Genomic DNA, 24,746 nt, shown 5'->3' with positions numbered 1-24,746 from the left:
CGACCTGCGCTTTCTTCCAGTCGCTAGGTACTTTACGTTCTTCCAGCGATCTACGATAAATTGCTGATAGAAAGGGGGCAAGTTCTTTAGCATAATCACTGTAGAATCTTAAGGGTATCTCGTCTGGTCCGGATGCTTTTCCGCTACTAAGTGATAGCAGTTGTTTTTCAATTCCGATATCGTTTATTTCAATATTTTCCATTTTGGCGTCCGTGCGACGGCTGAAGTCAGGGACCGTGTTACGATTTTCCGCAGTGAAACAGTTTCGGAACACTGAATTCAGTATTTCTGCCTTTCTTCGGTCGTCCTCTGTTTCGGTGCCATCGTGGTCAACGAGTGACTGAATAGGGGATTTAGATCCGCTTACCGATTTTACATATGACCAAAACTTTTTAGGGTTCTTGTTTAGATTGTTTGCCAATGTTTTATGTTCGAATTCGTTGAATGCTTCTCTCATTGCTCTCTTTACGCTCTTTTTCGCTTCGTTCAGCTTTTCCTTATCAGCTATGATTCGACTACTCTTAAACCTATGATGAAGCTTTCTTTGTTTCCGTAGTACCTTTCGTACATGATTGTTATACCACGGTGGATCTTTCCCCTCGCTTTGGACCTTAGTCGGTACGAACTTATCTAAGGCGTACTGGACGATGGTCCTGAATTTTTTCCATTTTTGTTCCACATCCTCTTCCTCAGAAATGAACGTTTGATGGTGGTCACTCAGATATTCTGCGATCTGTGCCCTATCACTATTGTTAAGCAAATATATTTTCCTTCCTTTCTTGGCATTTCTTATTACACTTGTAGTCATTGATGCAACCACTGACTTATGATCACTGATACCCTCTTCTACATTCACGGAGTCGAAAAGTTCCGGTCTATTTGTTGCTATGAGGTCTAAAACGTTAGCTTCACGAGTTGGTTCTCTAACTATCTGCTCGAAGTAATTCTCGGACAAGGCAGTCAGGATAATGTCACAAGAGTCTCTGTCTCTGGCTCCAGTTCTGATTGTGTGACTATCCCATTCTATACCTGGTAGATTGAAGTCTCCCCCTATTACAATAGTATGATCACGAAACTTCTTTACGACGTTCTGCAGGTTCTCTCTGAGGCGCTCAACTACTACGGTTGCTGATGCAGGTGGTCTATAGAAGCATCCGACTATCATATCTGACCCACCTTTGATACTTAACTTAACCCAGATTATTTCATATTCGCATTCGCTAATAACTTCACTGGATATTATTGAATTCTTTACTGCTATAAATACTCCTCCACCATTGGCGTTTATCCTATCCTTGCGGTATGTATTCCATTCTGTGTCTAGGATTTCGTTACTGTTCACTTCCGGTTTTAACCAACTTTCCGTTCCTAATACTATATGCGCACTATTTCCTTCAATAAGAGATACTAATTCAGGAACCTTGCCCTGGATACTCCTGCAGTTTACCAATATTACGTTAACTTTTCCTGTTTTTGGTCTCTGAGGACGGACGTTCTTTATCAACGATGATAATGTCCTCTCTGGTAAGCCGTCAGGTATTTTATCGGTTCGCCCAAGGGGGGGTCCCTCTAACCTAAAAAACCCCCGTGTGCACGCCACACGTACTCTGCTACCCTAGTAGCTGCTTCCGGTGTGTAGTGCACGCCTGACCTGTCTAGGGGGGCCCTACAGTTCTCCACCCAATAACGGAGGTCGATGAATTTGCAACCATTATAGTCGCAGAGTCGTCTGAGCCTCTGGTTTAGACCCTCCACACGGCTCCAAACCAGAGGACCGCGATCGACTCTGGGCACTATGCTGCAGATATTAAGCTCAGCTTGCACTCCGCGTGCGATGCTGGTTGTCTTCACCAAATCAGCCAGCCGCCGGAAGGAACCAAGGATGGCCTCAGAACCCAAGCGGCAGGCGTCATTCGTTCCGACATGTGCTACTATCTGCAGCCGGTCACACCCAGTGCGTTCAATAGCTGCCGGAAGGGCCTCCTCCACATTACGGACGAGACCCCCCGGCAAGCACACCGAGTGCACACTGGCATTCTTCCCCGACCTACCCGCTATTTTCCTGAGGGGCTCCATAACCCGCCTAACGTTGGAGCTCCCTATAACTAATAGGCCCGCCCTCTGTGACTGTCGGGACCTTGCCGGAGAATCGGCCACTGGCCCAACAGGCGAGGCATCCTGTGGTGGCTCGGAAACGATGTCATCACCACTAGGAAGCACCCCGTACCTGTTGGAAAAAGGGTAAGGCAGCCGCCACGCGGCCAGATCCCACCTTCCCCTTTCGGCCAGGCACGCGCGAGCCCACCACTGTCCGCCATTCACCCTGGAGTGATGGCTGACCGGTAAGATGCTCACTGCCGGAAGATGCAGCGACATCAGGGGTTCCATGTGATTCCAAGGCCACCGAAGTAGGCATAGGTCTCACCACAGTTGCCCCAACGCCACTACGAGCCGACGCCTGCGCCTCGAGCTCGATGAGCCTAACAGACATAGCCTCCACCTGCCCCCGAAGAGTGGCCAATTCTCCTTGCGTCCGCTCACAACAACCACAGTCCCTACACATGACTATGTTTACCCTACTCTATACGGTGACAAATTCCCAAGATAGTCTTCTGATGAGCTACTCTGATAATCAAGAAACACTCACTGAAATACGAGACGCGAAAACTACGCTAGGTTTTCCCAGAAAAACTATTTAAAAGCTAAGCGCAGCAAATAAGTACAAAAACGCTTTATACAAACAGTACTCGCTGCTGCTGGTGCTCTCGCTCTGGCTGTCACAAGACAACTGCTGATTCAAGTGACTAGTGGCTAACGGCCGCGAAACAAACAAAAGACGGTTTTAGGGCGCTTTCTGTTCTAAACGATCAAGAAAACACCAGTTTATTTATAATAAAAAAACTTCATTTTTGTTAAACTTCATTGTGTTTATGTACTCCTTCAGCGATAATACAGTGCCGCTTTCGGCTATAAAGATGAAGTTGACTTCGTGTTGCGCGCCACGCTACTATCAGTGTTCCTCTTTCTCGCCTACGCTCGCCGTGCTTCGTAAGCCTGGAGCCATAGCGGCATGTCAGTGCTAGTTCATTTGCTTCGTTCCTGGCGGATCGTTGTGTAACAACTGCTTAAGCAAGACTCTACCCCTCTACGGTTCCCTATCGCTATCATTCTCTCTCGTCCCGTGAGATCACCGAAATTAAGCGCTGTCGGGCACGGTCGGCGCTTGGATGGGTGACCATCCAGGCCGCCATGCGTTATTGCCATTTCTCGGGGTGCACTCAGCCTCGTGATGCCAATTGAGGAGCTACTCGACCGAATAGTAGTGGCTTTGGTCAAGAATAGCATCTTACGACCGGGAGAGCGGTGTGCTGACCCCACACCCCTCCTGTCCGCATCCTCCACCGAGGATGACATGGCGGTCGGATGGTCCCGGTAGGCCACTCGTGGCCTGCTTTCTCTCTCTCTCTCTCTCTCTCTCTCTCTCTCTCTGCACAGAGGCGCCTCTGGTGTGACGTGCACTACCGGGGTAACACTCATTTGATAACATCTGATGCAATCATGACGTCATTTTAACGTCACGCGCTGTATCGAAGCCTGTAGGACCTGGTATTGTCTTTCGTGCTTTGGTATTCTCTGCACACACTGGACAGCACAGTCTAAATCATTTATAACAGGAAGCACTCTATCTTACTTTTACATTTGAGACGTTACATTAACACTGACTACTCGCAATAATAAAAGGAATTACCCAGAAAGAGATGTAATATCCCACCATTTCTGATTACAGCCCGACACATGGAACTAATGTTTCAATTTATCTAAAATTAAATTATGTTGTTGAGACACCTTAATGAACACTATTGACTATATACTTTATAGGATTCAATGCTGGCTGATTTGGAAACACTTTAATCTCTCTCTAATCCACACCTCTGTCCAGATGAATGAAGAACTTATACGATAACAATTACTGAATTATATGTAATAAAATCGTCATAATTTCTGGACGGTTTGCGTTAGGACGTTCAAACTGCACGGTTGGTCGCGGGGCATGATGGAAATTAGTATGCGCATGTCCACGGGCCTTGTTGGTGTCGGTCCTTTGCACTTTAAAATGTCACAGTACACCGCATTTTGGGCAAAGCTCTGTATAGGGAAAGTACGATCAACTTGTCAGTGGCCGCCATTTTGGGCCCAGTGCGCCGCTGGTGATACACTGACTTCTGCAGCATATTTAGCCCTGTATATTGAAGAAATGCACTCAGCCGTTTAAAGCACTTCTAAAACTGATCAGTGGCTTCAAACGGAACATGTCAGATATATAGCAACAAAAAATTTCATTTCAGCTAAATGAGTCGACAAGCATTTGTTGTGGCGAGCATGAAACACAGTTTTTTCCCTGCTATCCTGTACTAATAGCGAGAGCAGATTTCGCAGTTCTTGTTACGGTATCAAGTTTGAACACCTCTTTTCGTAATTAGCATTAAATTGGTCCCATCCAATAGCCAGCAGGACAAAAGAAAACCAAATATTAGTTCACAAGCGCAAGGAACAATCAATCGCTAATTTAAAGCTCTATATCGACTTACTTCGTGTTCCTGTATTAAGAAAATTCGTCCATATTTATGCGTGGTACCACAGTAAACAGAATTGATAAACTTGCCGAGATGTTTAGGTATGCTTTATATTTTTGTCAGATCTATCCCAAAAATGTTTTCTGCGAATTCTTCTATAACATTAGGAGAATGACTAAAAAGTACAAGAGAATACAATATTTTTAAAATGTGTTCAAATAAAACTAGGCTTACGATCAAAAGTAGGCTGAAGGAGACAGTAAGAACTGTATTTGTATTAATATACTGTAGATTAGCGAGCACATTGCAACAGTAATAAGTTTTCTGGTAAGGTTAATGGATACTGAATGAAAAGTCGTAGGTTCGGTCCTTGCCTAGGCCATTTTTTTTGTACATTACATTGAATGGAACAAAGTACAATTTATTGTTGTGAGCACCGTAAATATAAGTTTAAACCATACGGTACAGACAATCAGGTCAAATTTTTTACCAGTCACGATAACTTTGTACGGTATCACTCACTGTTTTTCGTATTATATGCTAACGGTGGCTGTTATATCCCTAAGATTTCTGTTTTGTAATTGAATTACCATTAAACCATCCTATTAGCTCTTCTGACTCTTTTTTCTTTTCTGTTCGAATGGATTGGAAACTAAGTAACAGAAATGTAAAAAAGAAACAAAGACAAAGGGCCAGAAATGAATAAAATTAACTGAATGGTCAAGTCGAGTTCCTGCAACATTTCCCATTGCGACCAATATTCCCCTTTTTGTTGAATATCTACCTCCGGAAGGAATTCTGTACAGCTTTCCTCCCTTTTAGCCACTGAGGCATTATTCTACTTAAAACTTCGAAGATACACAACACTTCCTATGCTTCACTCGTAACGCTTGGGCCCACAGTGGTTGCTAATGTCAGCCGGCCGGAGTGGCCGAGCGGTTCTAGGTGCCATAGTCTGTAACCACGCGACCGCTGCGGTCGCAGGTTCGAATCCTGCCTCGGGCATAGATGTGTGTGATGTCCTTAGGTTAGTTAGGTTTAAGTAGTTCTAAGTTCTAGGGGACTGATGACCTCAGAAGTTAAGTCCCACAGTGCTCAGAGCCATTTGAACCATTTTTGCTAATTTCACGTGTAGCGGCTTCAGCCAGTCCTTAACTGCAGTCGGCGGCAAACGCAGGGGAAAAGGATGGCCATACTTTCCTTACACAGAGCTTTACATTTGAGGGACTGAGAATCCTCATTTCGCATCGAGAAGTCTCCTCACCGTCAACGGGTGACTGTGTGGCGTGCTATGTTCGGTCACGGAATAATCGGTGGGATATTCCTTGATAGCGCCATGACTACCGAACGGTACATGAAGGTTTTGGTAGAAGATTTCGACAAGATGTGGTTCATGCAGGACGGAGCTCCACCCCACCGAAGCAGGAGAGTGTATGATCTCCTGGAGGAGCACTTTGGGGACCGCATTCTGGCTCTGGGGTACCCAGAGGACACTGGCATGGGCCTCGATTGGACGCCATATTCCCCGGATCTGAACACATGCGACTCCTTTTGGTGGGGCTGTATCTAAGACAAGGTGTACAGCAATAACCCCAAAATTATTTCTGAGCTGAAATAGCCATTCAGGGGGTCATCGACAGCATCGATGTTCCGACTCTTCAGCGGATCATGCAGAATTTCGCTAATCGTCTGCGCCATATCATCGCCAATGATGGCGGGCATATCGAACATGCCATAATCTAAATCAGAATATCTGCAGTGACGTTTGCATCTTGAATAAAGTGTGTGCACGCCGTGGTTTGTAAATAATTTACTTTTTTTCATATAGTTCAATAGTTGTCACCCTGTAACATACTATATTTATAAACAAAGTAACTCCAAGATTAATGCACCTTCCGGAAAAGAAAAGCTTAGCCTCCAGTGCACTCTGAGGCGAATGTTTCGTCCTGATCGTCACGTCAACTTCTCATGTCGTGAATCGAAAGATAAAGAAAGTGTGATGTCAATCATTTAGAAACGAGATGGTCAATAAAAAGAATATATGGAAGTAGCAGGATACGAACCAATTGCTTTACAATTCGCAGCTCCATGCTTCTATCTGCTACATCAGTGAACTCAAGCAACTTTCGACCTGGCGTTTGGCTTTGACCACTTGAAGGTTTTAACCGTTAATATATCACTACCTGACATTTAATAATATCAAATTACACCAAGAACAACGTGTTTCTGATAGCCTTTCAATGCACTGTTGCCTTGAAATGGCATACTTTCATGATACGAAAGCAATCAAATATGAAAATTCTTTGAAGACAAATATGACTTTTTCGTCATTTTGTTACAACAAGTTGTGCCAATACCGATGCGTTTTCGACAGATCCTGAATATGCTTTTGTTTTGAAACAGCATATATTCATAAGGCATAAGCTGTTACGCCGGATGGTTATGATTAAAGTACAGTTACTCACAAAAATCCATCGTGGACTGCAATTCTCGTATGGCAGCAAAACTTGACAGATATTCTAACGCGTTAATTCGGACCGATTTACGATGGAAAACAAGTTCCAATTGTGGCTGCCAGGTACAAATCTGGCGCTGTGATTGCTAGAAAGAAGTATTCAAATGTTTCTATAGGTAGTCGATTAGGACCAGGACGTGGGCAGAAAAGGTCATTTGAGAAAGGCGTAGTGTTGATTGTATACAAACTGCGGCTTACACAATTTGCTCATTGTGAGTCGTCGTGATCAACATTTTGCTCGAAACAGTTCCGGTTGAGCAACGTATTCCTGTATACCGGCTTTCAGATCAAATAGACCGAACGTGTCCCTGGTAAACGCGATCTTTTAGATAGCCCCAGAGCCAAATTACTTACGGATTCAGATCAGGTGATCCTGTAGGCCATGTATCTAGAAAACCTCTGGAGATAACGCTTTCGTGGAATGTTGCATTAAGCAGATTTTCCACTGGGCGAGTAAAATGAGGTTTTGTTCTATCTTGCATGAATACAGTGGGGTCCACACATCACGTTCTTCCATATCAGGAATCAAGTACTTTACAAAGAGGTCACGATAAGCTGCAGACGTCACAGAATACCTGACACAGTCACATACGGCGAGTTCAATTGCTCTTCGTGCACAATAATCGGTTTAACAATACCCCAAATTAGGCAGTTCTGTGTATTTTCTAGACCCTGTAGTGTAAAATGTGCCTCGTCACTCCATAGAATATTGCCCAGCCACATGAACTCTGATTTGTGTCAGAAACCGAAGGGCAATTTGAGAACATTACTGCAGATAATAAGGTTTCATTTGTTACGCCGTCTTGGTATGGCAAACCAGTGTAAAATAGATTGCAAAACATTCCATACTGTTGACCAAGGAATGAACATTTCTCGTACCCTGCACGAGCAGTAGCATTACCGGTTACAGTAATGGAAACCCCGTCAATAACTTCCACCAGCATAGGATGCGTGCCACACCACGATAGTCCATGTTTACGATTTTCGCAATCATCGTCTTTAAACCATTTAAATGCACTGGGCATCTCCTCACACCTTTCAGTCGACGATACTCTCCCGATGCAGCACTGTAATTTCTCCTATTTGCATAAAACAGTTACACTAAGAGCGCGAGGGCACTCTTCTCGATAGCCATACTGCTCACTCACATTATGGCTTGTCAAATGACAGCGTGGATATCATACCTCCTACAGACAGTATAGAGCGCCAGGTTTGCAACTGGTGTCCATAATTGGAACTAACTTGTTTTCAGCGTAAATCGGTTCCTTATTAATGCACTAGCATATCCACCAAGATTCGCTGCCATAAGATAAAAGCCCACACTGGACCTCAGTGAGTAGCTGCACTTTAATTATAAACACCTGGTAAGAAATCCATCAAAGACAGTTTCAATTAAAAACGACCAAGTCCAGTACGGACCAAGTCCAGTACGGAGTCTCTTAAGTTCCGAACGATCACGAAAGTCGAAAGGTAGCTCGTGCTATCTTCGATATAGCGTGTGACGTCAAAATGACGTCAGGTTTGCCTTAGGTGCTCTGAACCGATTGTTACCCGCAATTCCATCGTTTCGCTTGCCGGCATCAGGGCTATTTTAGACGACCAGTGGGCTGACTGACTCACCGATGTCGTGCAGGTGGTGGCGGAAGCGCTGGTGCAGCACGATGCGGTCGACGGGCAGCCGCTGCTCCGAGCCCTCCCGGTGCGAGAGGTCCCACTCGCCCAGCACAGCCGTCCACAGCGCCGCCAGCGGCAGGTTGAACAACTCGCTGCACAAGAACAACAAACAATAACGACAACAGTCACCTTGTGAGCATCCGCTAGCCCGCGCCCTCCCTACGTAAGAGGTCCCACTCTCCGAGCACCGCCGTCCACAGCGCCGCCAGCAGCAGGTTGAACAACTAGCTGGACAGGAACAACAATAACAGCAGCAGCCCCCTTGTGAGCAACCGTTGCCCAGTGCCCTCCCTATCCCAGAGGTCCCACTCGCTCAGCATCGCTGTCCACAGCGCCGCTGACATAAAAAAAATGGCTCTGAGCACTATGCGACTTAACTTCTGAGGTCATCACTCGCGTAGAACTTAGAACTGCTTAAACCTCAGTAACCTAAGGACATCACACACATCCATGCCCGAGGCAGGATTCGAACCTGCGACCGTAGCGGTCGCTCGGCTTCACACTGTAGCGCCTAGAACCGCACGGCCACTCCCGCCGGCGCCGCTGACATCAGGTTGAAGAACTGGTTGCATACTACTACTACTACTACTACTACTACTAATAATAATAATAATAATAACAGGCACCTTGTGAGCAACCGATACCGGGGTCCTCCCTACGCGAGAGGTCCCATTCGCCCACCACCGTCATCCAAAGTACTGCCAGCGGCAGGTTGAACAACTCGCAGTCTAACAATAGGAGCCTAGTGAGTTTACCACTCCCCAACCACACCTAGGTTTATAAACAACTTGAGAAAGGCTTTTACCACCTGAATATTGCCTTTGCTTGGTTTTAAGTGGAGCATGAAATGATACAGTACTGAACATTAAAACTGCTATACCACGAAGATGACGTGCTACAAACGCGAAATTTAACCGACAGCAAGAAGATGTTGTGGTATGCAAATGATTAGCTTTTCAGAGCATTCACACAAGGTTGGCGCCGGTGGCGACACCTACAACGTGCTGACATGAGGAAAGTTTCCAACTGATTTCTCATACACAAACAGCAGTTGGCCGGCGTTGCCTGGTGAAACGTTGTTGTGATGTCTCGTGGAAGGAGGAGAAATACGTACCATCACGTTTCCGACTTTGATAAGGGTCGGATTGTAGCCTATCCTGATCGCGGTTTACCGTATCGCGACATTGCTGCCCGCCTGGGTCGAGATCCAATCACTGTTAGCAGAATATGGAATCGGTGGGTTCAGGAGGGTAATACGGAACGCCGTGCTGGATCCTCGTATCACTAGCGGTCGAGATGACAGGCATCTTATCCGCATGGCTGTAAAGGATCGTGCAGCCACGTCTCGATCCCTGAGTCAACAGATGGAGGCGTTTGCAAGACAACAACCATCTGTACGAACAGTTCTACGACGTTTGCAGCAGCACGGACTATCAGCTCGGAGACCACAGCTGCGGTTACCCTTGTCGCTGGATTACACACAGGAGCGCCTGCGATGGTGTACTCAACGACGAACCTGGGTGCACGAATGGCAAAATGTCATTTTTTCGGATGAATGCAGGTTCTGTTTGCAGCATCATGATGGTCGCATCCGTCATTGGCGACATCGCGGTGAAGGCACATTGGAAGCGTGTATTCGTCATCGCCATACTGGCGTATCACCCGGCGTGATGTTATGGGGTGCCATTGGTTACACGTCTCGGTCACCTCTTGTTCGCACTGACGGCACTTTGAACAGTTGACGTTACATTTCAGATGTGTTACGTCCTGTGACTGTACCCTTCATTCGATCCCTGCGAAACCCTACATTTCAGCAGGATAATAAACGACCGCTTGTTGCAGGTCCTGTACGGGCCTTTCTGGATACAGAAAACGTTCGACTGGTGCCCTGGCCAGCACATTCTTCAGATCTCTCACCAATGGAAAACGTCTGGTCAATGGTGGCCGAGCAACTGGCTCGTCACAATACGCCAGTCACTACTCTTAATGAACTGTGGTATCGTGTTGAAGCTGCATGGGCAGCTGTACCTGTACACGCCGTCCAAGCTCTGTTTGACTCAATGCCCAGGTGTATCAAGGGCGTTATTAAGGCCAGAGGTGGTTGTTCTGGGTACTGATTTCTCAGGATCTATGCACCCAAATTACGTGAAAATATAAGCACATGTCAGTTCTAGTATAATATATTTGTCCAATGAATACCCGTCTATTATCTGCATTTCTTCTTGGTGTAGCAATTTTAATGGCCAGTAGTATAAAGCCTAATGAGAGAATAAAGTAACTTTTCTTTGAAATAAAAAGAAAGTAATAACCAAAACGAAAGCAGCTTTCCTTTACACTTGATACCATTGGCCATCATCAGATTGTCACCAAGTAATGCCTTGTCAGACTGGATAAGTGCAGAATGCAACAATTATCATATGAAGACTATTAAATCATCCCTTTATGAACAAGTGCGTGACGTCTGGGGGCTCAGTAGACAAAATTTACAGTAACGGCTTGAATAAAAGTGAAAAAAAATATCACAAAATTTTAGCTCGTGGTTTTAGTATACTATTTTGATACCTTGGCTCATTTTTTGCATCATTCGTTTTTCAGCTTGTTCTAAAAGCTATCGTCTCTTAAAAACTTACTAAAACAGATCTTTTAAGTAAGAGGAAATTTTTAATCAGGTCATTAGAGTGTTTTCCCAATTACATGGGATCATTGTTGCAGGCTGTTCAGAATAAAAGATTGTCTACTGTGACAAGACGGACATTATTCGATTTTATTCAACTTGTGAAAGTCTGCTGGATCCTTGTGCAAGAATGCCTGACAATAAGAGCATGAATCTCCTCACGAAATTTCAGCTGCCAACTTTCTCCTCCGAATGCGAAAATATTTTGTTGGCGCCGATCTACATAGGGAGAAACGATCATCATAACAAGATAAAGGGAAATCAGTGCTCGCACGGAAAGATATAGATGTTCGTTTTTTCCGCGCACTGTTCGAGACTGGAATAACAGAATCATTGTGAAGGTGGTTCAATGAACCCTCTGCCAGGCACTTAAGTGTGGTTTGCTGAGTATTTATGTAGATGTAGACGGTATCTCGAAACGCATATTGTTTATAATTATGAGATTAGCATTACCAGTGTGGTGGTCTGAGTCTGCTGATACCTGTCTTTGAATTTGGCGCATGCAATAATGATGTTTCATTACCTGCTGGAGAAACAAGTTACTTAACAAATTGCGCCAAGAATGATGTTCTGGTTTGCAGAAACGGAGATATGGCAGGACAGTGACAGTTTTGATACACTTGGAACATAGGTTGTAGTGAAAACCGGGGATCTGCATACTTCTACCATCCTCATCTACAAATCCCTCATCCACCTCATCCTAACGTATGCCATCTTACCTGTATCTCTGCCACCCGTAAATTCTGCAGATCCCTTGAAATCCTGGAAAGACATGCATCACCCTTTGCATCCACCTACCTTCCCCATCTCGCATCTTATACCAAATGGTTCAAATGGGTCTGAGCACTATGGGACTTAACTTCTGAGGCCATCAGTCCCCTAGAACTTAGAACTACTTAAACTTAACTAACCTAAGGACATCACACACATCCATGCCCGAGGCAGGATTCGAACTTGCGACCGTAGCGGTCGCGCGGTTCCAGACTGTAGCGCCTAGAACCGCTCGGCCACCATGGCCGGTATCTTATACCAAATAATTTACTTCCTACGCCTTCTTCTCTTCCGGAAGCACCTTCAGACACAATATACCAACCGCAAAATCCAGCCTCAGCACCTAATATCCCACCCACCCATCACCAATAAAACAGACTTGAATAATTATCATCCAGCTACCTTACTGACTTTTTTTTTAAATATTCGAAACAGTAATTTACTCAAGAGTAGTCTCAGATTTAGTGATAACCATTTACTTAGCATATGAAAGTTAGGATTCATGAAGGATTGTTCGACTAACAACGCTATTTTTTCATTCACTGAGCAAATACAGTATTACAAGCTTTATATAATAAGAAATATCGCCAGTTGGTATTTTCTGTCACCTTTCCAAGTTGTCAGATTGTGTAAATCGTATTACACTTGTGAGAGAGCGGCAATTTTTTCCAGACGAGGTGAAGCGCAGTCCACGGTTTTGGCAGGGGGCCTCATATCGTTACTTGCTCCCGCTAAGATCGTTTATCGACTTGGTCGGCGAAAACATTTCGCGGAAGCACTGCTATTGACCGGACACTGGTTGTCTGAGAATGCTGTGGCGTTTTGCTTTATGTGCACGCTCAAGACCAGCGGTTTTCATTGCGCTTAGTGACTGGATTTCCGCGAGGCCCAGGCCGCGGCGCGTACGTCACGAAGGTAGTCCTGAACTCTCTCGCTCGCTCAGCTCAGCAGACAAAATGCGTTTCTAATCCTGTTAACTCACAGCTGGGCGTGTAAGTACTAACGAGAATTGGATCTTCCACTGTAATCAGCTTTTATGAAGTCTTACTGATTAACAGTGCTACAGCAAAATTTAATTGAAGGTCAATACTCGAAATAAATGGTATAACGGCTTGTTGATAGATTTAGTCTCTTCTGCTTAACAGCACTCATTACATGGTGGAAGTGGTGCCTTATGCAACTGAAAATCGTTTTAGCATGATTTTATTTTATTGTACACCAGTACAGCCGTAACAAATTATAAGTAGGCCCATGGACTTCCCATCATTATAGGAGTAATAACAGTAAGATTCCATAAAAGCGGATTCCAGTAGAAGATTCAGTTTTAGTTTGTACGGACACGCCTAGTTGAGAGTTAACAGGTGTAGAAACGTAGTTTGTCTGCTGCTTTGAGCGAGCGAGGGAACGCAGGACTACCTTCGTGACGTACGCGCCGCGGCCTGTCTTTCTCGTAGGTTTCGGATCGCCGTCTGTGACGTCAGAAATCTTCCAGCGGACGCTTGTCAGTCTATTGGGATTGAAGAAAAATTTTTTCCCGTCTTACAGGGGGAGGCTGTAGCGTACGCGAAGGGATACACAACGGATGTAGGATTGTTTACCGAGGTTTCAGTTGCCGGTTTGATTTACTTGGCGGACACTCCATGCGGAGTTTTCCGTGGCCTGGCAGATAGTGTGAGGAGCAAGAGATTATGTGGCGAAAAAGCAATATTGTGAATGATACTTAGTCGCGTCCTCCAATGGAGATTTGGTCTTTTTAGACTTAGATTCTGGGCGCGAAAGTGCATCCAAACGAGAGGAGGTGACGGAGGTCCACCATGCGACTTGACGCCGAGGTGCGCTGGGCACTGCATCGCAAGTTTCGTACACATGTATGGTGAACGTTTCGCAGCAGCGACACCGGAAATCTTTAGAGTGAATTCTCCTACTCTACAGAGCACCCACAGCAAGAGCAGTTGTCGACCAGTTCAAGCGCACTGGTGCAGCTTCTTTCCTGATTCAGTACAGAATCACTGTCACTTGTGTTAATCACAGTCGTATCGCATTATCGTTTCAAAGTCACAACCAACGTCGAGTCATTACTACTGGTTCAACTTCGTCAACTGACAATCAGATCATTATACTTTACGAATAGGAGGTAGAGTGTAGTCAATGTATTGTGTTGACGCATATTCCATTTAATTTACGATTTTATGAGTAAATCTGTAGTGATATTTAATTTTGTCATTCAAGTTCACAATAGCCCGTCGTCATCTTTGATTACTTTACTTATTTATGCAAGAGATAATAGGAGTAGTGTTGCAGTAAGAAATGCAATCTCGTCTTCAGTTTCACTACACATGGCCACATTTTATAGTCACTTGCGTTAAGATTCGTTGCCATTATTTTTGACAGTACTGTCACTGAAGTGGTGGCTTGTGTCTTGGTTATTGAGAGGCAGAGGTTCATTACAGGTACACACATTCCTGCCTGCCAGAGAGACATGTTGTACACTCTTGAAAAAACATATTTTATGGAATTACGGTTTTACACACAACTGCTTTGGATCATACCTAACAAAAAGAATGGAAAACGTTGTACTGAAAAACTCCAACAGTGTTGGAAGGATACAAAAGTTTAATGGTTGGGTAAAAACCATAGAGTACCGCAAAGCTCATATTTGGGTCTACTCCTATTCTGTATATAAGTGAATAACGGTCCGCTTAACAATCAACAAGCATAATTGGTACTTTTTGCAGACAAATCTACAGTTACAATAAACCCCATTAGAAAGAAAGCAACAATAGAGATTGTTAATGATCTTCTCAAAGAATTGTTATGTAGTTGTCTGAAAATGGACTCTCAGTACATTTTGAGAAGAGACAGTATACAGTAGGTGGTCATAACATTAGGGACAGCACTCAGATTTTTGTACTTTCTAGTTTAATTGGATTTCTCTGACAAATGATTGGTTGCAGGTCTCTTACGTATTTTTATTTGTGTATGTATTCTACTAGGATAACAAAAACAACAAAAACTGTAGGAAAACTTCTTTTTATATTTCGTAGAAGTAATATTAGCACTGACAAAGATCTAATAAAATAAATTTCAGTATTTTAGTGATGCCACCCTTCGCTGCAAAAAGAGCTTTTCATGCGCCATGGCATGCTATCTATCCATGCCTTTGCATTTTCTTGGAGTTCGGAGTTCTTATGACATTTTCTGATGAGAGTTTCAAGCAGCAGGAGATTAATGGTGATCACTTTCTTCGCAGTCACTCATTTGGTGAGCTTCACATGTTTTAACACATGTTATAACATCTTAACCTAAAAGTAAACAAGATATCAAGTACTTTAAATTCATTAAAAAAAATTTCACGAGCGGTCTGGCGCGACCAATAACCACCACAATCAAAATTAAAGATAAGAATATTTAATCTAGGACAACTAAAACAGAAGAACTAAAACAAGTTCACAACACACATGTTCCATAATCCCTGTTGGGTACAACTCCAACTGCAAAGGTGCGATAAGAAATAATGTCTCTTTCATTATAGGCCTCCAATCCTTGAAGAGGCGTCCTTTGGCATTTACCGGCGTGATGTGTGGCTTATGAGCAGCCGCTCGACCATGAAATCCAAGTTTTCTCACCTCCCGCCTAACTGTGATAGTACTTGCAGTGGATCCTGGCGCAGTTTGGAATTCCTGTGTGATGGTCTGGATAGACGTCTGCCTATGACACATTACGACCCTCTTCAACTGTCGGTGGTCTCTGCAGTCAACAGACGAGGTCGGCCTGTACGCTATTGTGCTGCACGTGTCCCTTCACGTTTCGACTTCACTTTCACATCGGAAACAGTGGACCTAGGGATGTTTAGGAGTGTGGAAATCTCGCGTACATACGTATGGCACAAGTGACACCGAATAACCTGACCACGTTCGAAGTCCGTGAGTTCCGCGGAGCGCTCCATTCTGCTCTCTCACGATGTCTAATGACTACTGAGGTCGCTGATATGGTGTACCTGGCAGTAGGTGGCAGCACAGTGCACCTAATTTGAAAAACGTATGTTTTTGGGGGTGTCCTTATACTTTTGATCACATACTGTACGGGCAGTAATTTCGTAAGTGAATGTGTATGCGGTAAAGTGTAGTGCACGGAGTGCAATAGACCTCTATGACTGCTTTTTATACTCTATGGTGTTACCTTAACTACCGATTGTAAATGCGCTGCTCTGTGTAATGGACTTTAAAATATAGTTTTGCTTATTTCTGCATTTTCCGTGTTCTGAACTACTTATTGCGCTGTGCTAGTTCCAACAGGTTATGTGCCCAAGCACCAGTGAATGCGTTGCAATAAGCATGCTGACATATAGAAGGAAATATCGTCGTCGAATAGTCCTGGAAATGTGTGTGTAGTTAGAGCTATCGGAACGAGCCGACTGCGGCGTAGTTTAAATACTGTCTTTACTACCACAAAGTAATTATGAAAATGAGTGCGGCACAAGTAGCGCAAATGAGAGACTTGTAGGTCACGAGAACTACGCTACATGGAAATTTGCTGTGGAAACGTACTGACACATGGACGATTTGTGGGACGTAGTGAACGGTGCACTGAAGCCCACTGAGCAAAATTACGCAAATAAGGTCTGGAGGGCGAGAACAAAGCTGATATTATTGACTGACCCAGTGCATTACGTACACATACGGAAAGCTGTGACGGCAAAAGAAGCTTGGGACAAGTTACAGAGCGCATTTGAAGACAGCGGGCTTACAACAGAAGTTGAACTATTACGTAAAATTATAACCACTCGATTGGATAGTTTCAAGAACGTAGACGACTATGTCAACAAGATAATATCCATATCGAATCGATTAAGGAACAATGGGTTCGAGATTGCCGATGAATGGGTAGGCACATTATTGTTTGCAGGACTGCCCAAGAAATATGCACCCATGATTATGGGGTCAGAAAGTTTAGGCAGCGGGAGACAGCATAAAAGCGAAGATTCTGCAGGACATGAAAAATACGTCACTGTGTCGTACTTCAGAGAAGGAAACAGCTACAGCACTTTATTCTAAGAAAAAAAGAAGAAGAAACCAGTCAAGTGCTACAACTACCAGAAGATGGGTCACATCGCATCCCAATGTGCGCCAAATGCTAAGTACTGGTATAAAGAATATATATATATATATATATATATATATATATATATATATATATATATATATATATATATGACGCAAACAGTCTACAGAAGGGAAATGCTGATCAAAGTGAGGCACTCACCATTTATTAGTCTTTCGGAGTAACTAGTAATACAGAAACAGAATGGATATTAGATTCAGGAGCATCAGTGCATATTATTAGAGACAAAAAACGTATATGGGTATATCCACAGTGGTTGGTTCAAAGTTACAGTGTGAGCTTGCTGGGAAAGTTGGTCTTAAGATAACAATAAATGGAAAGCAAGAAAATAATACGGTACATGATGTTCACTATGTAAACGATGTTGGAACTATCTTATCTGTAAGTGAAATAGTCATGAAGGGAAACAGAGTAACCTTCAATATAAATCGAGCAAAAACAGTTACCCAATATTGGGAAGTCATGGTCACGGCGACAAATGAAAGAGGAATTTTCAAATTAGATACTGCTAAAGACGCCGTAAATGAAGTTATAAATCATTTTGTGTGGTCTGCAAAAGGTTTCTTATGGCATAGAAGACTTTGGCACCTAAACAAAAAAGGCTTGGCAATATTATAGGTTATGGTGACAGAAAGTAGTAAAGGAGTTTTGCTATTTGGGGAGCAAAATAACTGATGATGGTCGAAGTAGAGAGGATATAAAATGTAGACTGGCAATGGCAAGGAAAGCGTTTCTGAAGAAGAGAAATTTGCTAACATCGAGTATAGATTTAAGTGTCAGGAAGTCGTTTCTGAAAGTATTTGTATGGAGTGTAGCCATGTATGGAAGTGAAACATGGACGATAAATAGTTTGGACAAGAAGAGAATAGAAGCATTCGAAATGTGGTGCTACAGAAGAATGCTGAATATTAGATGGGTAGATCACATAACTAATGAGGAGGTATTGAATGGAATTGTGGAGAAGAGGAGTTTGTTGGCACAACTTTACAAGAAGAAGGGACAGGTTTGCAGGACATTTTCTGAGGCATCAAGGGATCACAAATTTAGCATTGGAGGGCAGCGTGGAGGGTAAAAATCGTAGAGGGAGACCAAGAGATGAATACACTGAGCAGATTCAGAAGGATGTAGGTTGCAGTAAGTACTGAGAGATGAAGAAGCTTGCACAGGATAGAGTAGCATGGAGAGCTGGATCAAACCAGTCTCAGGACTGACGACAACAACAACAACAACATAGACGACTATTCAAGATATAACTATGCTTATTTTTTATGTTCTAAAGATCAAGTGAGTGATATTTTTGAGAACTTTCGTAATATGGTAGAGAAACGGGAACGAAGGTTAGAATTGTCAGATCTGATAATGGGACAGAGTATACGAATCAAAAATTCAAAAGAAAAATTTGAAAGAAAATGAAAACCACGATCAGATATAGTCTAGTCCAGAGCAGAGTTCAGAGAGAGCAAATAGCACTATTGTTGAAAGAGCCAGAAGTATGTTAATTCATGCTGGCAGCGGCCGTGTAGACAGCTGCGTGTTTGATTAATTAATCACCTACCAATGCAGTGAAAAATAAAACTGCCCTATGAAGTGTGGGTAGGGAAGAAGCCAAATCTATGCAACTTAAAAGTTTTTGGATGCGTGGCTATGGTACAGACCCCAAAACAATGAGAGGATAATGGGGCCTGAAGTCTAAGAAATATATTTTTGTGGGCTGTTGTGAAGACTCAAAGGGTTACCGACTCAGGAATCCTACGAATGAGAAGATACTGATTAGTAGGGATGTTGTATTCCCTCAGTATAATAAAAACGAAATAAAAAAGGATCATCAAGAGAGTATAAGCACTTCATTAACGTCGTTAAGTTCAAGAAATACTAATTCTGGAAAAGAAACAGAAAATGAAGAAGAGGAAGTAGAAGATGACAACAAATACATAGATACATTCTATGAAGATGAAGTTTTAGTGGACGGAGAAGAGGAAGAAAATGTTTTGAGACGTTCTTCTCGTATACCTAAACCTAAAGAATACCGTGATTGTGAAATGTATACATCCCAATCTTTTAATGATGGACCTAGAACAGTACAAGAGGCTACGAGTGGTCCGAATCCTTCAGCAATGGAGAGAAGCTATGGAAAGAGAATTAGTCATTTTATCAAAATGAAACTTTCGAATGGGTTGAAATGTCAGAAGGGAAAAAAATGTTACAATAAATATGGGTTTTTAGCATAAATAACCTTGAGGCTGCAGCACCAAAATATAAAGCACGACTTGTAGTCAAGGCATAAAAAAGGGAATGGTCCGCAGCTCGTGGTCCAGAGGCAGGGTCCCGGGTTCGATTCCCAGCCGGGTTGGGGATTTTCTCTGCCCGGGAGCTGGGTGTTTGTGTTGTCCTCATCATCATCATTCGTGACAGTGGCTGGATTGGATTGTGTAAGAATTGGACTGTGTAAAAATTGGGACTTGGTACGGGCGCTGATGACAGTGCAGTTGAGCCCCCCACAAATCAAACATCATGATCCCAAAAGGAAGGAGTAGACTATAGGAACATGTTTTCGCCAGTGGTAAAGTAATAATCACTTAGGTACCTTTTAGCCGCGGCAATAAAAGAAGATGTACTAACTAACCAAATGGATCTGAAGACAGCGTACTTAAATGGGAAATTAGATGAAGAAATATATGTGATCCCACCAGAAGAAGCCAGAAAAACTCGTCTAGGTAAAGGCAAGATTTGGCGACTGAAGAAAAGTATTTATGGATTGAAACAGAGTGCTCGTTGCTGGAACAGATGTCTGCATGAAGCCTTGATAAAGATAAGTATAAAACAAGGCAGACCCTGATCTCTACTAAAGAAAAAGTAATGAAGGGGTCACAATGGCTATATGTGTGTATGATTTCTTCATTCTAACTAACGATAAAGAATAGATGAACAATTTTAAAAGACAATTAAAAACCAAATTTAACATGCACGACTTGGGTGTGATGATTTTTAAACATAAGAAGACAGAAGAGTTATGCGTAGACCAATCGTCATACACGAAGAAAATTTTGGAAAAATTTTGCATGAGTCACTGTAAACCCATTTCTACACCGTTGGAACCAAGAGCCAAGTTAGCGACCAATGAAGAAGATACAGAGTGCAATGAAAATGTACCATATTTGGAGGCAATAGGGAACCTTCTGTATTCATCACAAACATAGAGGCCTGACATTGCTTTTGCCACAAATGTTGTAAGCAGGTTCTGCAAAAGCCCATGAGAGAAACACTGAAGATCCGTTAAAAAGGATATTTAGATATCTAAACGGAACAACAGACTATAAATTAAGATATTGTAAAATGGAAAGTATAAAACTCGAGGGCTATAGTGATTCAGATTGGAGAAGTGAGTTGGAGAGCAGACATTTCATTACTGGATGTTGTTTTATATTGATGGGGTGCCTTACATCCTGGTCCTGTAAAAGACAGAAAACAGTAGCCTGGAGCACTGTAGAAGCTGAGTATATGCCTCTGTCATACACAATTCAAGAATCATTGTGGATCAGGACTCTAATGAATCATATAGAGGACAATATCAGTACAGAACCCGCCAAGATATTACGTGACGACAAGGAAACTATAAATTTAGCCAAAAATAATGTTAATAGCGCCAGAACCAACACAATAACATAAAGCACAATTTTATAAGATATAACACGTACAGCAAAGGAACACGTAAGTAGAATATTTATGCACAGAAGTGATGTTAACTGGTCTACTAACCAAAGCCTTGAAGAAGAAGAAATTTTGGAAGACAGAGTGAAACAATCTGGTTTGACTTGTGAAAGTAACACCAGAAGTATCTATTCGAAAAGGAGACGAGGGGGGGGGGGGTTGTTGGGGATACGTGAACAGTAATTTTAATTTCTTATGTGAATGTGTATGAGGCAAAGTGTAGAACACAGAGTGTAATATACCTCTATAACTGCTTTGTTTATTCTGTGGCCTCATCTTAACTACTGATTGTAAATACGCTGCTTTGTGAAATGGATGTCAAAATGTAGCTTGCCTTATTCCTGCATTTTCCGTGTTCAGAATTACTTATTTCGCTGCGCTAGTTCCAACACAGTCGTTGTACTGGTGTTGTTTCACTGTCCCTTTTTCGATGGACAGACGCCCCATGGCTTTGGCTGATTTGGCAGACCACGCCATGACACTGTGGAGAGGGTTAAACACCCGTTTAGTGTCATGGCGTGGTCTGCCAAATCAGCCAAAGCCATGGGGCGTCTGTCCATCGAGAGAGTCTGCATTGAATTGTTCTCCACGCCTTTGTCAAGCAAAATTTGGAATGCTGATTCGTCGGAGAAGCACACCCGTAAAAAACTAGAATGAACGGCGCAAAATCGTTAATGATAAATTGCAATATTCAAAAAACGTTATAGCTACTCGACTACAGTCTGCAACAGTGATATTTCTGCGTTGTCTAACCCATTGCAGTTGTTTCTTTTTCATAGTGTCGGAGAGGTGTGGTTTTATGTAGGCCAACGACCCATCAGATTCTCCTCGACCAACTGTCTCAGGATTGTCCTTTTCGAACCTTTTATACCTCGTCGTTAATTATCGCAATGAAACGGGCAACAATCAATTCACGATTTTCGAGGCAGATGTGCCTGAGTTTCTGATCAGTACGAGGGGTGATGATCCTTTTCCTGCCACATTTTCCTACACGGTCTGCTCAGAGGGATTTCTCATTATCAACTTACAAAGCCCTGCGATAGTTATTATATCTCTCTGGGAATTTGTGGAATGCAGTAACAACGTTTCATTTCTCTACATTTTCTTGGAGAAGTGTCCGAAGCAGTGCCCATTCTAGCAAGAAGTCATTTTGTGGTTATCACGTCGAACCGTTAATAAAAATTTAAACCAACAGATAAACTTAGTAAAAGTATGATAATAAGAAGCATTACTTACTTCTGGATTATTTTATATACGAAAACTAATGAAAAACGAATAGGCAATATTAAAAACTTCAATACAGCAAACTGCACTTTTTAACGAACTGTAACCGAATGAGAAAAACATCATATAAGTGACAAATGATGCACGTTTCCAATGTTGCCGCTTGTCAAAAACTATAATACTGATACTAGTAGCAATACCAAAATAAAACAACCCTTTGATAACCACTGTGTCCAAACTGTTGTTTTAAACTATAATGAACATTGTTCCTAATAATTTGGCCACGTACTGTATTCAGTTACGTACAACAAATACAGTCATAGCAACAATTGATGTAGCACGTGAACAGGAGTCACTGAATAGGGCAGAATATTGCAAGTTTTTGGGTGTACATATTGACGAAAACTTGAATTAGAAGATGAATATTACTGAGCGTCTCGAATAATTAAGTACAGCTACTTTTGCCTTTTTTATACTTCAGCCTCTTGACAAATTTAGCACATTTCTACTCAATAATGTCTTACGGAACAATTTTCTGGGGTAACTCATCGCTTAGAAAGAAAGTACTGATCGCACAAAAGCGAGCACTAAGGACAATATGTGGCGTCCTCTCACGGTCGTCATTTAAGTATCTGTTCAAAGAGTTACGCATTTTAACTCTACTATCACAAACATACATTCGCTAATGAAATTTGTCATAAATAATCCGTCACAATTTTAGAAGAATGGTAGTTCATACCTACAACACTAGAGGAAAAATTACCTTAATTATCAATTATTAAACCAGTGATTCTGAAAGGAGTTCAATATTAAGCAACAAACATTTTTAATCATTTGTCCATTAATATAAAATAACTGACAGGTAGCAAAGCAAGTTTTTAATCTAACCTCAAATCATTTTTCCTGGACAGCTCCTTCTGTTCTTTGAACAAATATTTATCGACAAATTGGCAGCCTGTAGAAAAATCTAGTTTTTAAGTGTAGTTACATGAGTATGCCGGCCGCGGTGGTCTCGCTGTTCTAGGCGCGCAGTCCGGAACCGCGCGACTGCTACGGTCGCAGGTTCGAATCCTGCCTCGGGCATGGATGTGTGTGATGTCCTTCGGTTAGTTAGGTTCAAGTAGTTCTAAGTTCTAGGGGACTGATGACCACAGGTGTTAAGTCCCATAGTGCTCAGAGCCATTTGAACCATTTTTACATGAGTATGACTAAAATAATACATTTATTATTAACTCCAACCACCTGTGCATATCCTGTAAACTGATTCGTTCCATATGATTTCAATAAAAAAAAAAAAAACATTCACCTGATGTATGGAACATTTAACTAACTAACTAATCCGGCACTGCATCTATAATACTCCACCTTTCATTCACCGTCACGCATTATCTATCCTCACCCCGCCAGAATTTCAACCTTCTCTCGCTACCCAGCAATGTAAACCGCCCCGAGATATACCCTTCTCTCCAGCGCTAGTCGCTTCTCACCACCTCACACAATCCATCGACTTTCTTCCCTCCCACTCAATGACTTTTAGTCGCTACGTGCGGTTCCACAAGCCCTTATAGTCATATTGTCCAATCCACCACCATCACGAACAAGATCATTTTCATGCACCATCAGCATCTCTGTTACACCACAGCAGCATAAACATTCTAATCAGTGATTACATTTTACCTGTAAGATGGAATCGTCTACAAAGCTATAAAAGGCATAAATTGCCCATCAAAGTGTATTTTTAATTTTTTGAAATTTCTAATAACTATGTAAAGTCTTTGGGTGAACGGCGGATTTATTTGCTACCAACTCGTCCTTTCGTGAGGAATAGAAATAAAGGAATAGAAAAAAAATCGAAACAGAATGACAGACTGATCTATAGCGGAGCTCGATGCCTAGATTAGAGTGAAAGATGACAGATTTTTGATTGTATGTTCACGAAGCTAACGAATTAATTGTCATTCTGTGTATTTAATGCGATCCGCTGGAAATATGGAAAAGGGAACAATTTTTCTTCTATAGGGCCAGCAGCATAACATAGTCTGATAACGACATGGTTACTAGAACAGATGCACAAAATTAGCTGCTTATAGTAACAAATCTTTATTTACTACAGACTGTTTCGTCATTTATCGCTATTGTCAAGTACTTGCGAATACAATTTTGATGAGAATGTGTATAAATGTGAATGTCATTTGTATTAAAATGACTATATTGTACTCACGTCTAGACTGTGTGACGTCAGTATTACGTCTTTAGTGTGCTGTCACTGTTTTAATAAGGTGGTAAATGACGTAATATATTGAAAATAACACGTTAATTACGGTGTGATAGTAGTTTGACAGTTTCACCATCTAACAACCCTACCACAACAAAGGTCAAAAATTATGATTGTAGTGTTGCTCACGCTACTAAATATTACATTTTCGGGCAACAACAAAGTTAAAGTCATTTCTTGAAATAATGGATAAACTAGGCACTCATCTTT

The 24,746-nt window shown here is 42.4% G+C and overlaps 1 protein-coding gene across 1 annotated transcript in view; it reads right to left on the bottom strand.

Moving 5' to 3' along the window:
* The window catches only part of LOC124552639 (serine protease 33-like), a 172,014-nt gene that overhangs the window by 55,925 nt on the left and 91,343 nt on the right, over window positions 1–24,746 (bottom strand). Inside the window, exon 4 of the mRNA XM_047126967.1 lies at window positions 8,710–8,855. Coding sequence (XP_046982923.1) covers window positions 8,710–8,855 — 146 coding nt within the window. The remainder of the gene's footprint in view (window positions 1–8,709; window positions 8,856–24,746) is intronic.

The sequence above is a fragment of the Schistocerca americana genome, chromosome 10 (genome assembly GCF_021461395.2).
Source record: "Schistocerca americana isolate TAMUIC-IGC-003095 chromosome 10, iqSchAmer2.1, whole genome shotgun sequence".
NCBI lineage: Eukaryota > Metazoa > Arthropoda > Insecta > Orthoptera > Acrididae > Schistocerca > Schistocerca americana.
The sequence above is the reverse complement of the archived record's forward strand: the minus strand, read 5'-3'. Positions and strand labels throughout refer to the sequence as shown.